The 16,564-nt window shown below is 43.8% G+C and overlaps 1 protein-coding gene across 4 annotated transcripts in view; it reads right to left on the reverse strand.

Annotated features, from left to right (window-relative positions):
* LYN (LYN proto-oncogene, Src family tyrosine kinase) overlaps positions 1-16,564 on the reverse strand; it is a 115,082-nt gene that overhangs the window by 22,513 nt on the left and 76,005 nt on the right. For all 4 annotated transcript variants that reach the window (XM_072804592.1, XM_072804591.1, XM_072804595.1 and 1 more), the window contains exons 9-10: positions 15,809-15,991; positions 13,755-13,831 (exon numbers count right to left, since the gene is read on the reverse strand). In XM_072804592.1, the coding sequence (XP_072660693.1) occupies positions 13,755-13,831; positions 15,809-15,991 (260 nt within the window). The remainder of the gene's footprint in view (positions 1-13,754; positions 13,832-15,808; positions 15,992-16,564) is intronic.

Below are 16,564 nucleotides of genomic sequence, written 5' to 3' on the forward strand. Positions count from 1 at the left end.
CAAAGACTCCCCTACCCTCCCCGTCTTGAAAAAGACTCTCTACTTCTGTACACTCAGGACAGGGCAGTGAATAAATGACACTTGGGGATTCAATATCTCCTCTGCCTACTGTCCTCTCTTCTACATCAATTTCGCTGCTGCCACTATGATCTAAATGAACTATCCCTTCATCTGTGGCTAATGAGCCATGTTCCTGCTTTGAAAAGACAAAGAAGCAAATAGTTCATGACTTACCCTAGTGAGGCAGGAAAAGAGAAAAAACCAATGACTCCTTTTTCTGAGCTTGAATACGGATTGTCTCTGAGGCAGAATGTGAACCAACCCCAGAGAGTCTCAAATTGAGAAACAACTCACTCTACTCAATGCCAAATTTTGCTTGGTGAAAACAAGTTGTGAATGTCGAGAGACGTACAAACATCCATATTTTGATCTTGTTATCTGGCTACTGGTGGCAGGGGTTCTAAAGTAAGGAAATAAAATAAGTAAAGGTTTGTTCACAGGAATGTTTTGTATTGCTTTTTGTATTAGTGAAGAAGTAGAGATTCTTCATAGGTTGATCTATTAGAGAATGTTAGAAAATCATGATGTAATCATAAGGATAGAATATTATATTGTAAAGACGTATACGTTTATGAAAGACTTTTAATAAAATGAAAAATTATAATATTCAGTTCAATACATACAGAACAGCACATACGATACAAACCTAATGTGTAATTAGAAATAAATAAAATGGATGGTGATGAGCTAATTGAAAAAAGTGAGTAAAAGTTTAATGAAAGAGTTCCCAGAAAAATCAACTGCAAAAGATAAATATAGAAAAAGATGTCTGACCTCATCTACATTAAATAAGTATAGATATAATAATGAATCCTAAATCTGTCAGATTGGATTAGAGAATGTTAACAATACCCAGTTTGGGCAAGGGGATGAAGCAAAAGGTACTCTCATTTTTTAGAAAGACTTTCAGGAATAACTATCAAAATTTAAAATGTATACACTATTTTGGTAGATCTACAACCTACAATTTATCATTTATTTATTTATTTATTAAAGATATTATGTATTTACTTGACAGAGAGAGAGCACAAGTAGAAGGAGCGGGAGAGGGAGAAGCAGGTTCTCTGTTGAGCAGGAAGCCCGGTGCAGGGCTTGATCCCAGGACCCTGGTATCATGACCTGAGCCAAAGGCAGATGTTTAACCTACTAAGCTACCCAGGTGCCCCCACAATTTATCATTTACACACACTTTCACAAATATACAAACATGTAGAGAAGGGTCTTCACTATATACTGTTTCTTACAGTAAAAACTAAACCAAACCAAAAAATCCCTAGAAAATAACATAAATGTCCATCAATAAGGCAATGGTTAAATGAATCACAGGACAGCTACACAGGAGCAGAAATAAGTAGCTTTAAAAGAATGAGGAGGATCATTCTCCACTGATATGAAAAATAGCCCAGATATGTTAAGCTATAGAATTGCAGCATAATACGTATCATGTATTTCCATGGGGGGTGGGGAGGAATGACCATAACCTATGCTGGAACCTGGAAATATGCCTTAGGATTGTTAAAATTGGGACCAAGAAATCGGGGTAAGAGGGTTTTAGTTTCTAAGCTATAGTATAATTCACCTTTTCTTTTTCAATCCATTATAAATATTATACTTAAAAAATCATAAAATAAAACTGAAATATAGCATAAGAACACACAAAATGCTTATAACAGAATGCTAGGTTCTGGGATCCCTGGGTGGCACAGCGGTTTGGCGCCTGCCTTTGGCCCAGGGCGCGATCCTGGAGACCCGGGATCAAATCCCACATCAGGCTCCCGGTGCATGGAGCCTGCTTCTCCCTCTGCCTGTGTCTCTGCCTCTCTCTTTCTCTCACTGTGTGCCTATCATAAATAAATAAATAAAAAAATTAAAAAAAAAAGAATGCTAGGTTCTGAATACCATTTTTTCAATAATTCTATCATAAGTACGCATTGACTTCTAATAAGAAAAAAAAAGTCTACTTAAAAACAAGTGAGATCTGATACAGATCACATTTTCTCAGAATATCCCAGAGCATGAATACTTGTTTTGTGCTATATGAACCCTAAAAGACCTCCAGGATTATTTACTAAGTACACATTCACATTTATATCATCGTATCATACATGTATATGCCACAAGTTAACATAAAGCAGCTGGAGGTGTTGAGTGTCCAATCACTTGTAGCTTCACTAGGATGCCACACCCAGAGGACACACTTAGCACATTAAAAGACTGAAGATCAATGTCGTTCTGAGGCAGGGTCTTCCATTAGCCCAAAGACCATCTTCTATTTATTTACACGGAGTCCAGCCTGCCCGCTAGGAGCCTGGGCCTGTGGGCAATAAACATAGTCCCTACCTGTGGAGTTTACTTCCTCATGGGGCAGAGAGAAGAGAGCACATCAGCAAACAGACATACCCCATGTCAGCTGAGAGCTGGAGAAAATATACGGCCACATGTGCTATAATTCAACTCCAACAAAATACTTTTAAAAACTTGAGTTTTGGGGTACCTGGGTGGCTCAGTCGGTTGAGCATCTGCCTTCAGCTCAAGTCATGATCTCAGAGTCCTGGGATTGAGCCTCAAATCAGGCTCCCTGCTAAGAGAGGAGCCTGCTTCTCCCTCTCCCTCTGCTCCTCCCTCTGCTTGTGCTCTCTCTCTCTCTGTCAAATAAATAAATAAAATATTTTAAAAAGGGGGGAGGAGGAGAAAAATTGAGGTGGAGGTAGGTGGAAAGAGAGATGGAGGAAAGGGAGAACTTGTTATAATTCCTTTGAGAATGGCCCAGAAATGAGGGGAAAATGCTAATGTAGAATTTCTAGAAGAGTGTCTTGAAATGGCAACAGGAGATGGGACCTGGTACACAATGCAGGGTGCTGTCACACCAGGAAGGAGGGAGTGCAGGGTGGCTTCCTGCTGCTAGCAAAAGAGATGGCAAGGACATTCACCAAGGGAGAGAAGGAGAAGGAGGTAAGGCTTGGGGGTGGAGGAGAAGAAGGAGGTGACCAACAGCTGTGTAGCCTCCGTGACTGGCTTGGAATCAGAAGTGCGGAAAGCCAGTGAGTCTCGGCAGCGCCAGGGGCCCAAGGGGGTCTGCAGAAGCCAGGCCAGGCCAGAAGAAAAGCACGAGGCAGGTGGAACGTGGGAACAGTGCATCGTTCCGTGGGCTGAAAGGGCTGGGAAGCTATGGTTGGAGGTGGAGTCCCAGGGTGGGGCCGGCGGGAGGAGGTGGGCAAGACAGATGGGGGCTGGTGGACCGGCTGGGACTTGTGGAGGGGTGGTCCTCAGCATGGAGTGGCCTTCGTGGGGCAATGGAGGACAGAGGACAGTCCTGGAGGAGAGGAAGACAAGAAACAGGCCTGAGTCTGAAGGTCTCTACAAACAACTTCAGGGTGTCCAGGGGCTGGAGGGAGAAAGCAGTGAAGCAAGGCAGTGACAAGTGTCCAGAGATTCGGGAACAGCTATAACGGGGAGGGAGGGTGGACTTCAAAGTTGGGGTTCCTCGCAGGGGAGGGGGGAGCAGGGAGATCGAAGGTCTGGATCTTCCATAGGTAGGAGGTACGAAAATGATCTTTGTTAACAAACATGCAAGTAGTCGCTTCTGTAACAAAAAGCGTTGCCCAGAAAATCCTGTTCTAGACACGGGAGGAGAGGTGCCTAGAATTCTTAACAAGAGCTGGAAATCTTGACACTGGAAGAAGAATCAGCCAGCCCCACCACCCCTTGAATTCCAGCATTCTCACCTCCACTGGCTGCTGGTACAGGCACAGAGACAGGGCTCTCCCCAACCCCAGGGAAAGGAGCCAAAAGATCTGAAGGACACAATAGGATGAAAAACTTGCTCAGTATTCCCCCCTCCCCAAGTTAAATGCATCCACAACTCGCTTTGGTGTTAAGTGTTTCGCTTATCATTTCTCCTTCCTCCTGGCATCCTCTGTTCCACTGACCACGAGGAGAAACAAAGCAGCTCTTTGTCTTTGTATAAAGGCCCAGATACTTGTATTCTACTTCCTCCTTCTTTTCTCACTTCTATTTAGACCAACAAGGTAAGTTTTGTGCAGGAATGTAAACACACTTGGGGGAAGAGGAAGAATAAATGTATCTGGAAAATACTTTATGGGTAAATACACCTGAAGAGTGACCCAGAATGTGTACTCTTCTAAACACTCTTTCAGAGCTTATGAAGCAGAGAATAAAGAATTTATTGTCTTAAACTGAATATAGGCAGTCTGCACTTTGGTCCATCTAGTCATTCAACAAATATTATTGAGCACCTACTGTTTACACGGCACTAAGTGCTAGGGATACAAAGGTAAACAAGAACTTATCAAAATATTCAAGTTGCAGTAAGCGTTATGAAAGAAACTAACAGGAGGCCAAGGTAGAGAAGAATGGAGTGAGCAAGGGCTTGGGATGGAATAGTTTTAGGACAGATGGTTGGGGGAAACGTCCTCGAACATAAGGGCAGTGAGGCATGGAACAGAAGGGGTGGCTTCCAGGGGTGGGCTCAGGAGAGGGACCAAGATGGCACAGAGCCTGGTTGGCTCCTGATGGGAAGAAGGCAGGATGCCGGGAAGTTGTACTCATAGGCCATCAGGACATATTGTAAATGGGATGGGAATCCATTAAAGGTGCTAAGCAGGTATGCAAAGTCCCCCTAATGGTGAGATACTTCAGACGGTCTACTTCACAAGGACAAAGAAGGAAGGAAGGGGTGGTGGCCGGGAGGCCAGGGAGAGGTGGCAATGGGGAGTTGAGGCTCAACAGGTGGGGACTTCCAGTTTGGGAAGATGGAAAAGTTCTGGAGCTGGATATTGGGAACAGTCGCAGAACAGTGTGGATGTACTTCTTGCCACTGAACTGCACACTTAAAAATGGTTAACATGGTATATTTTATGTTATGTATATTTGACCACAATTTTTAAAAAAAGCACAAATACATTTATCTCATCGGCCCCGCCTACTCCATGCAGTGTGGGAGGAGGAAGGCAGGGAGACCCTACGAACAGGTTGCCGGGTAAATTACAAAGGGGACACTGCTACTAGAACATGACTCCTTGTTTACCCGAAAGTCACGTGTAACTGGGAGCCCCGAATTTCCACCCGCCCAGCCCAGCAGCACAGTTAAGAGGCAACCAGCCACCATTGTTCAGATGAGACCTGACGGTGAGTGGGTCAAGGGAGATATATTTCAGAAGAAGGAACGAGAGAGTTGGTTGACCAGCTGTCTATCAGGGCAGGGGGTGGAAAGAAGGGAGGCTTGAGGAGCTGCCCCTGGAGTGGAGGCAGGGGGATGGTGGGAGGAAGCCAGGCTGGGAGGTCCTTACAGGCCCATAGCCTGAGGACTCTATGACCTCCTTGGCCCTGGCTGCTGCTCTAGGGCAGGAGCTCTGGGGGTTGCAGAGGGTGGGGGAGAGGCAAGGGGCTTCCCAGAAAGGGGTGTCCCCATAAAGAGGGGTGAGGCCTCATGGTGGCATCTGCGGCTTGGCTGCCCTCTGGCAGCCCTGTGGCATCCCTGGTTCCTTGGGCAGGACCCTCAGTCTGGCTGCCAAGCTGCACCAGGGGGATCAGATAACTCAATACCCCTCATGGAGGACACCAAAGCAGGCCTCTGCCATGCTGGCCCGAGGCTGCAAAGTTACCACAGTGACACCGGGGAAACGCACTCCAGGCACCAAACTGACCTCAGAATAAACCCTGAAGACAACAGACTTACTAAATTGGGGGTGACGTTTGGTGATTCGATTTAAAACAATTTTTACATTTTACCAAACCTCATGAGCAATATAACAGTCTTAAGGTTCCAAAGACAAGGGAAGAAAGTTCTTTTTTTCTGCAGAAAACGACACAAGCATATTTTTTTTAAAGATCATTGAAAAGTCTCTCTTTAAGTAATTTTCTTTCCTTTTTTTTTTTTCCTTCATAGGAAAAAAAATCAGTATGAACTTACTTTTGAAAGTAAGGACTATCCAATTGCCTTTAAGTAATGACAGCAATCAGTTATTTAAGAGTGCGGCCAGGGAGTGGTGAGGGAGGACTGGGAGGAGAGGCGGAGGGTGAAGAAGAGCCAACCAGGTCTAGAGAGGAAGTCGTACAGATAAAGGAAAAGATTCAAGAACTGGGAGCCGGGGAGGACAGCCAGGGACAGAGAAGGGCGACGAGGCCAGGCGCTGCGCTCCCATCTGAACCGCTGCACTGACAGGTCCAGCCACGTTCTCCAGGGACCTCCTTGCTGCAAAACTCCGATGCAAGTGCCCACCTCCTCCTTACAGGCTGTCTCCCCAGACGAGGCTCCTGGCACCCCCTGGCTAGCCTCCGTCCTTCCCCCGGGGCTCTGCCCTCTTCACCCATTCTCCCTGGGAAGTCATCAAATCCCCATTGAAAGGATATTTGCCAGGGAGTGAGGGTGTGAGAGCGGAGGCACACGTATCATAGTAAATACAAACAGTGCTCACCAACCACCCGAAGGTAAAATCAAATGCGAAGGGTAGACCTGGAACTCCTGGGAGGCCATTTGCTGAGTAGAAGCCTCTTTTGTCTTTCTCAAATACATCTTTTCAGAGTCCTCTATCATCTATCTATGTTCCCTATCTACCTTAGATTTTACTTATTTATTCATGAGAGAGACACAGAGAGAGGCAGAGACATAGGCAGAGGGAGAAGCAGGCTCCTTGTGAGAAACCTGATTGGGACTCGATCCCACGACCCCAGGATCATGACCTGAGCTGAAGGCAGACCCTCAACCACTGAGCTACCCAGGTGCCCCTCAGAGTCATCTATGAAACAAGGAACTGTTGTTCCGATGTAATTCAAGAGGGTTGTGTCCCCCCTCCTATTCTTCCCACATACCAAATTTGTACCCCCTTGTGCCTCTTTTCTGTGTCCTTATGCACCAACTTCCATCCAAGACTCCTCCTTACCTCCAACTCTCTCAGGCTAGCAGGGCTAACCCTGGCTCTTAAGGTCACCCCCTCCAGGAAGCCTACCTGTTCCTGCCACCTGGCCCCCCCGGGGTTATGCTATGCAAGTAGCCCAAAGCACCCGTCGCAGAAAGGCCCTGCCGTATTCCTAGCGTGCCATCCACTGCTGTTACTTATCTACCAAGCTGTGCTCTGTACACGTTTGTGGGTGAAAAAGAGGGCAGTGTCTCAAGAGAGTGAGTGGAACATGGGGAAAGCAAGCCACGGGCTTTGGACAAAGATCAACTGGAATTCACACTCTGCTACTCCTTTCAAGGTGCTCCCATCTACATTTTAAAATTGTGAGCAGCTGGTAATAAACTCTGTCTACTGCTGAACTACTTTTATTTAATTGTGGCCTTGTAGGCTTCCATGATAAGTTCCTAAAGAGGAAATTATTTTTGTGACTTACAGTAGCACCGACCAGAAACTGCCACCCCCAGGACAAAATAATATTGAGATAAGAGGAAGATCTGGCATGCAGACCAGAAGTACCACCTCCTCCCCTTTACATTAGCTTAAAGCTTTGGACAGCTGCTAGAAAGTTTTCCAATCAAAATTGAAACAAGAATAACATCGTCTGCCCTCTCTGCTATTTTAAACAGCCAGTCATGGTTCCTCTGCCTAAGCCCGCTAAACAGCCCCACCCCCACCTACCAAAGTGGGGAAAAAGAGAGTTCTCATTTGATACTATTTTTAAATGACAGTTTCCCATTCTTTCAACTTTTTCAGAAGGAAACTGCATATGATCCAGTTTTGCAATTCTGACGGTACCTTTAGTTTCATTTGCCCATTTTGCAAGTTTTCATAGTCAAAGTTGAAGTCTCAGACATAAAACTCACTATGCAAAACAGATAGAGACCATCTACACTCCTGCCGCCCGGGTACTGTAGCCCTGTGAAACATTCATATTCCTTTATTTACAGCAATATATCAAGGTCTTATATCAGTGTCATCTGAACACACCCAAAATCATTAATGACACTTTCAAATAATGATTCACATAGATATTCTTGGTAGATTTTCTTAGTCGTGGTGTTTTAGAGTTGAAACATCATGCTGTGGGAAACCTAACCTCTCTCTGATTTTACAGATGAGGACTAGGCCCCTGAAATGATTGTTCCCAGGCAGGAGTAGGTTTTCCAGGCCTCAGCTCAATGCCTTCCCCACTATTAACATCATCAATAGCTCAGTTTACAAAATGAGAGTGATGTTTCTCATATTCTGTACAAAGAGTTAGCCACCATCTCCATATTTTATATTGGGATTTATGTTCCCTGCCATGGTTCCTTCGTAATGCATCCTGGGTGACTACCACACACCCCAGCCAGCGTAGCGTGTCACTCAGATTATTTTGTAGAATTAATTATCTCTTCTGTGCCAGCCTTTTCCCCCTCTGAGGAGGCTTCCATGCTTGAAAGAAGAGTTGGCAATGTGGGGCCTCCATGCAGAGTCATGTGTGAGAATTCTGGGGTAAAGAAGTGAGACCAAATATGGAGTGGAAAGGAGATCTGGCCTCCTGGACACAGGGCATACCAAGTCTGAGGTTTTCCCTTGCCACTGGATCTGATTCAATATCTCCATGCAATTCCTCCTCCAGTTTAAGTAAATTAAATGGGAAGACACTATCAATCAAGGGTAGATTAATAAAGGTTTAGAAAATAAAGTAGTTGCTTCATTATATCATGGTGGGGGAAGGGGGGCTGGGTAGCCATGAGTTGCAGAATAAGAACCTAACTTATCTTTTACGTTCTTTACAAAGAGGTAGAATGAGGAGACACATTACCTGACGATATTGGCAAATACTCTAGAGACTTTGCAGCAAGTTCCCTCCAGACACTCATTTACCACCGAGAGATGAGTGGGTCCCAACCTAGAGTTACTGCAAGAGATTCCCAGTCTTTGTCTTGTTTTCCCAGTCAGCAGATACTCAAATGAGGGGGTAGTTAAATGGCAATTGGCCTTCTTACTCAAAAAGGTTGAGAATTACACAGACAGATTTCTGGCCTTCCTCAGTTTACCAAATTCCAATTTAAAATGTGGCTTAAAAAAAATAAAAAAATAAAAAAAAATAAAATGTGGCTTAAATGTCATGGATGGGGCGTTGGGCATAATATGGCTGAGCATAATCACTATGTGAAAGAAAGATCTAGGGGTCCCTGGGTGGCTCAGCGGTTTAGCGCCTGCCTTTGGCCCAGGGCATGATCCTGGAGTCCCGGGATCAAGTCCCACATTGGGCTCCCTGCATGGAGCCTGCTCCTCCCTCTGCCTATGTCTGCTCTGCCTCTTTCTCTCTCTCTCATGAATAAATAAATAAAGTCTTTAAAAAAAAAAAAAGAAAGAAAGAAATATCTGTCTGGCAATAGAGATTTTTTTTTTTTGGAGGGGGGAATTGCTGGATATCATCAATTCTGATAAGCAAAATCCATTAAGGGGTAAACATGCATTATCAGCGATGTGTCAGGTACAAAACGATCTTAAGAGCAACTCTGATCTTGGAATGCAAGTGTGAGACAATGCAGAGGAAAGACGTTATCTAAAATCAGAAGACTCAGGACCAAGTCCAGCACTTCTAGCCACTTGCTCTGTTACCTTGGACAAACCCAAGGTCACTTCTTCAATTGTAAAATGCAGTAAATTATGATATAAATGCTTTCTGGGCTCAAACTAGAAAATGGACGTAGAAAGGCTTTATCAACTGGAAGGAGTTAAAAAAAGGGTACTTGTTGCCATGAATGTAACACTAACTTTGACTTTTCTGTTTCTACTGCAGTTTTACTCATACACAATTGTCCATTTCGTTTTTGGTAATATTTGCCCTTCAGCGATGTTGCCACCAAAAAGCCAGACACGCTCTGGTTTACTTGTCCTGAATCCCAAGAGGATTTCTCTGGCCACCATCTTGCAACTGTGAATTTCTCAACGTCTGTCCTCTAAGTTGTACAAGGCTAAGATACCGATTCCACTTCCATGCAAGGGAGTTCTCACAAATGCCAATCCTTGTCATTTCAAGTTCATTTTTCTCCTCTCACAGGCGGCAAAGGCTGGGAGGGAATTATGTAGTCTCTGCTCTGAAGGCACCAAACTTCTTCCGCAAAGGGGTAATTTTCCAATGTTAGCACAAAGAGCAGAGCATGGCTTCATTTCATACAAGAGGGAAAGCACTGGGAGAGCTACTTTAATTGGGATTTCTCCCTCTCCATTAAATGCAGAGGAAGGCCAGTGAGCCAAGAGACAGGCTGCAAGGCATAAATCACACTTGGGCTCAAGAGAGCTTTTTAGGACTCATCCTGAGACAGGAAGTGATGAAATCAGCTCTCACATGAACCGAGAGGCTGTCATGCACCCTCACCCACTTCCTGTCTTGACTGGTGTAAGAGGAGGATGGTGAGGGGAAAGCAGAACTTGGGGAAGTAGATTGTGAGGAGAGGGAAGAAGAGACTGGTGAGAAGCTGTGGGAAAAGTCCCAGTGCTGTCCCTCACCCCTGTTCCTTCATCCTTCTGAGACAGATTAAGTAAGCTGGTTTCTTTCATTCTCAACCTCTCTTTGTGAAAAACAGCTGAATTTCATTATACCCTCTTGTGCTCTTTGCTATTAACAATGCTAACAGAACAAAGTACACACTACTGCCTGCTCTTGTTGAGAGTCAAATATAGACTTACCTGTATCTCCGGCTTTACTCTCTGTCCACTCTAAAGAGTCAAGGAAAGAAGGTATAGAAAGGATGGATTATGAAGTATGTGGGCACCAGGTCTCTTCTAACACCTTGGGCCAGCTTTATTAATATTTATTATTCTCTTCTTACTCACTATGGAGAAGTGACAGCGCTAACTGGTGGCACAGGATGGAGAGGAGAAGGGGAAAAAATTCAGAGATGACTTTTTGTATATAAAGAGAATTTCAGAGGAGTGTTGGCAGTGCCAGGCACAAAACGAATTGACAGTATCACAGTGGGAACGCACATCAGGTGCGTTGTGCCAATGCATCAGGTACATGGTTTCCGACTGAAAGTGAGGCGTGCAGACCCCATTCCTTGATGGCAAGGTTCAGGACTTCTTCCCATGCTATCGATATCATAACAAGAAAAGTCACAAGCAAATGAAGCAGATGATAGTCAAAGGTGGGGCAGCATGTGGTCTCAGAAGGAAATGGGTCTCCTGGAGCAAAGGCTTGGGAAAGAGTCTGGGTGAACTTTGCACCATGAACAAAGATGAACTCAAAAGGAGATCCTATGTGGTTACAAAAAAAGAATTTTGTGAAAAATCACATGCCGAGTGACATTCTGGGTGATGTTGACCTGCTGACTCTCCCGCTGACACTTACCATCCATGCACTTAGACTAGATGTCTCACCAGTTCAACCCAGTGGTCACTGCTGGGCAAGAAACCCTGGGCAGGGAAACAAGACTTTAACTAGCAGGAGTTGGATTTGGAATACTGGTTTGGCGGTGGCCTCGATTATCCTGGGCCCCTCCTCTCACCAGGGGCAGGGGGTTTCAGCCCCATCACAGTTGACAAGAGGAGTCAATTGAAGCCACCTGGAATCTACAATTTGAAAGTGATAGTCAATGCCAGGCTCCAGGATAATCTTCCTTCAGAAATACAAAGAAAGCAACTTTTTCCCCCAACTCATTTTTAAGTTAGAAAAAGTTACCTTTTTTAGCAACAGTATGAATTTACAAAGTTAAAGAACAGATACAGAGACGCTGAGTCAGACCTTAAAAACTTTGACTATGTTGAGATAAGGTTTTATAAGGTATGTCGGACAAAATCAAATAAAAAATACCAATGTGACAACATAAAGTCCTTCTCTAGGTACAGTATATACCCTGATGTGCATAATTTCCATATAATTGTAGATCTTATGTAACCCTAGAGAACTGTAGGCACACAGAGATCAGACCCTCAGCTCTACTTGAACTATGACCACTTAGTCCTCTAGGCCACAGGCCCCACTTTTCCATATCCCTGTCAGTCCCCTTCCCTTACTGAGAAGTGGGTGCAACAAACCTTCATTATACTCAAGTGTCTCATCTACATGGGATGCAAAAATCACTGCCCAGATCGAGGGCCTCGATGGCCTATCAATGTCAAGTGTGACGCAAGTTCATCGATTTCCGTTTTCTCCACTTTCTGACTCCCTATCTACATAGGATCTAGAGCTACATCCCTCCAAGTAATCATTCTTCTTACTGCAGAGCAGTGGTTTTCAAACTGTAGTCCTGGAAACCCTGGAGTCCATAGAGCCTCTCAGGGGCCAGGGTAGAGAGTCTGAGTAAAGTCAGGGCTGTTGGACTCTTTCTCTTCTCCCAGTTTCTACCATAGCGATCTTACTTCATTCCATACTAGATATTGGGATTCCAGATCATCTTTAAATTTCTGATTCAGATAAGGAACCTACTAAAGCTTGTTAAGTTTGGGTAGATGAGATGGGGGCTGATAGATGACGTCATCACACACCTTTGCCAGAACAATGGGGACAGTCATCCCGAAGATTCTCTCAGCTTCCACCAAGAGGCTCTGAAGTGCTTATGTTCATGGCAATCTGTGATTAGATTAGACCTCAACATCTCCTGAAAATAGGAATCCCCATTCCCATTTGATGGGTGGACAAACTAACCCAAAGAGGCAAAAGACTTCCCGAGTGGTTCTGGCTCTTGAGTCAGAGCCACAAGCCAGGCGCCACACTACGCTAGTGTTTGAATATTGAACACCAGCTCTGCCCACAATGCTCTGCTGTAGAATATGTGTTCTGACCCCACCTTAGTATGTTACCTGCATACTAATGCATTCCTTTGATCTCATCTTCCCAAGAAGGCCACCTCAAGTTCCCAACTTAAAGAGAGTCTGAGGGAAGAAGTGGGAGTAAGAAATGAAGATCATAAAGGTGACCCTTTCCTGGAACTTCTAGAAATCTCTTGTGCTGCTTCAGGCTTTATGGCACGTGGCCGTTCCCACATGAACTACCCATGGCCAGTATCAAGAAACACAACAAGCAAATTATCAAGGATGACTAGGAGATACAATTAGACTATTAATAGTCAGTAGCTGGCATTGTTCCAATGCATATTTCCCTGGCACACCAGGTACATTGCTGGGTTTCTGGGTAACTTCCCTCTGTCCTTAAATGCACTTCAGGAAACGTGTGATTCCAAAGTAATCAAATTCTCAACTTTTTGGCTAGTTCTAGAAATATTATACATTACATGGGTATTTCTTAGAACCCTAAAGGCATATCCATCAGGAAGGATCGGAAGGGGATAGATAAAGAAAAGAATATAGTTCCTCTGTTTTCAAGAACACTAGGTACTTAAAAGCATCTGAACCTTAGGTTAGTAACTCCAATATCACGCATGCATCACTTCGAATGTGCTGTGCTCAGACCACACGATATTGCATCTCCAAGATGTGGCACAAAGTGACCACTTCTGCTGCATTGTTTCTATAGCTCGTGCAGGTGTAAACATTACTATGTGTGAAGAGCCCTTAGCAGGTGTGAACCCCAGTATAAGAGGCTGACATGTTTTAGGGCAGCTGACATCCAAGTCAGAGCTCGACACACACACACACACACAGATGACTTCGGTGTGAAGCACCCATTACTGTCTCCAAGGAAGTGCACTTTGGAAGGTCTTTTTCTCAGAACCACTACTGGGAAACATCCAACAAAAATGCCTTCTCCCTGGAACTTCGTGACTCTGAAGCAGGGAGGTCTTCGCGAACTTACATGCACCCTGATTTTTAATACGTCACCTGGGCAGAAAAGTCAATTAGCTTTGGAAGCAGCACTTTCCCCCCCTCATCGCTCTTCAGGAAATCCAGCAAACTGCCTGTTGATAGAGGAGGAACTAGTCAGTGTAGTTCAAACACACGAGACCAAAAGCCAAACAAGTCAAAGGATCATTACTATCAGCAGGGGGACCCACAAAATGATCACCTTGGCAGTTCTGTATGGCCGCAGTGCCCTTTCCTGAAGTTGGTCAAACCCAGTTACCTTCGACCTGATGCGAAATGTAGTGTGTGGGTTGGGTAAGAAAGGGTGACGGTGGACAGTGTATTTTTCTAGCTCTGGGTGTCTGAGAACAGTGCATTCCAGAGCACTTAGCACCTGCCGCCACAGTCCACTTGCTGCAGCTGTCTGATCCTCAGAGCTGCTCAGAACCAGAAAGCAGCAAGTCCTCCCAGCAGGCCTGCCTGGAGCAGACACTGGGCTAGGCTCGCTCCTATCTGTGTGTCCAGCAAAAACACAGAGGCAGCGCATGCCACAGGTGCTCAGTGAGTGTCTGATGAACACACTGTGCTTTGCACCTAAGAGAAAGTGTGTCGATGAACCCTCCTACTTCCTATGGCTTCATCTCTAAAACAAGACCTGCTTTTCTCCTAGAATTTAAAGAGTCAACCTTAGGCAAGTTACTTCCCTGTAACATCTTAGTCTCTATAAAGTGGGCATGTCCTACTAGCTATTATCAGAGGCCCTGTGGGGATAGATTTAAAGAATGTGCCACACGGTGCTTAGCGGGAGGTAAGCACTCAATAAATGTCCTGCTACTTCGCCCACAACACAGAACAATGGTGCTTAGCCCTCAGATTGCTAAGAAGATTAAGGGAGCTTACCCAGGGAAAGCATCAAGAACAATCTGGTACGGAGTAAATCCTTAATAAAGGCTAAATTCTAGGGCACCTGGGTGGCTCAGTGGTTGAGCGTCTGCCTTTGGCTCTGGTCCTGATGCTGGGGTCCTGGGATGGAGTCCCACACCAGGCTCCCGTGGGGAGCCTGCTTCTCCCTCTGCCTATGTCTCTGCTTCTCTCTGTGTCTCTCATGAATAAATAATTCTTTAAAAATCTAAAAAAAAAGGCTAAGTACTATTATGAGGAGAAACTCATATTTACATTTTTTATTCAGAATACTATTAGCTGCTTAATTCAACAAGTATTTACTGAACTCCTACAAAGTGTCTGATCCTGAGTCTGCTTTCTGGGTTATAGCAACCTAAGCCACAGAGGCTAGTTGTTTTGTTTTTTGTTTTTAAACAACATCCTCTTTTGGAAGGACTCTGAGGAACTGATATTCTGAAATACTGACATATATTAAATTAAAAAATGTAATATTCATCTTTCTAATCTATTCAGCTGTGACATCACACTATGATCTCCATGATGCATGAGATGATTGTTAACTTGCTATTATTGTTTATGTTTCTTTCTTTTCATTCCTTTACTCCTTCTGAAGATTTTCAAAGAGCTATTTAGTGGTTTCTTAGTATTGCTCACTGACCTAGAGGAAGGAATTCAAGGAATTTAAACCCTGTTATCTGAAGGTAATATGGGTGGGAGAAAAACGTGGTGTTGGACACTTCTTGTTCAGTGATTCTGATTACAGAAGAATCTAACCTCTGACAATTTAAAAAATGTTCACATTTTAAAGTGACACCCTGAACATTTAGATAATGCTAGAGAGGAAAATGATCACGTTTTAGGATTTTGAGAACTCTCATTTTAAATATGTAACAAAAATACTCTTATTTGAAATATGTATTTTTGGGACAAATATTTTATTGCATGCTATTCTTATGGCTAATACGAATAAGAAGACAAATGCAGGGGAAATAGAGTATATATTATTTCTATAATAAACATAACACGTATATTTCTGGTGAGGTGGTTTATGAAAATGCTTTGTTGCCTCATATTTTCTGATTTTTCAGTAGTGACCATGCTGTTTTAAAATTAAAATTATTCGAACATTCTGTGAACATTTTGGAACTTTAAGCCTTTCAAAAACTTGGGGTTTGGGGGGTGGTGCTCACCCTTGGCCATGTACTCGGTGATGATGTAGATAGGCTCCTCTCTGGTGACCACGGCATACAGCCTCACCAGCTTGTCATGTTGAAGGGTCTTCATGAGGTTTGCTTCTTCCAGGAATGCTTGCACAGACATAGTGCCTGGTTTCAGGGTTTTTACAGCCACTTTGGTACTATTGTTATAGTAACCTAGAAAGAAAGCAGAAGAGAGGGCATGTTTTATCCAACTGAAAACCAAAAACTTTATGCAGTGAGAAGAAAATTTAGTTATAGATAGAAAAAACTTATATAAAACTCTAGACAGTATTAATGTTAGGTGAGGTTGAGTGTGTGAGAGGTTGAGTGTGTGAGAATTCTTTGTACCATCATTACAAAAAATCTAAAATTATTCCAAAATCAAAAAAGCTTTCATCAAGCATTATTTTTGAGAAAACCTCTATATGAACTCCATCATGGGGTCAGAGATTTTCCTCTAATGAATAAAATGTTCTTTATCAAAAACCAAAACAAAAAAATGCATACTAAGGTATACTCTTACACATACCACACACACACACACACACACACACACACACACCACACCACACACACTCACACACACACTCACATGCAAACCTGGAAGAAAATACTAAAATATGCCAAATCCTGGCCATCTCCAATAGCACAATTAGAGTTATTTCAACTGTGTTCATGATACCTTTAACTATCAAATTTTCTACTATGAATATTTATTATTTTTGTAGTCAGAAAAAAAAAGGTTTG

Source organism: Canis lupus, chromosome 28 (assembly GCF_048164855.1).
Source record: "Canis lupus baileyi chromosome 28, mCanLup2.hap1, whole genome shotgun sequence".
Taxonomy (NCBI): Eukaryota; Metazoa; Chordata; class Mammalia; order Carnivora; family Canidae; genus Canis; species Canis lupus.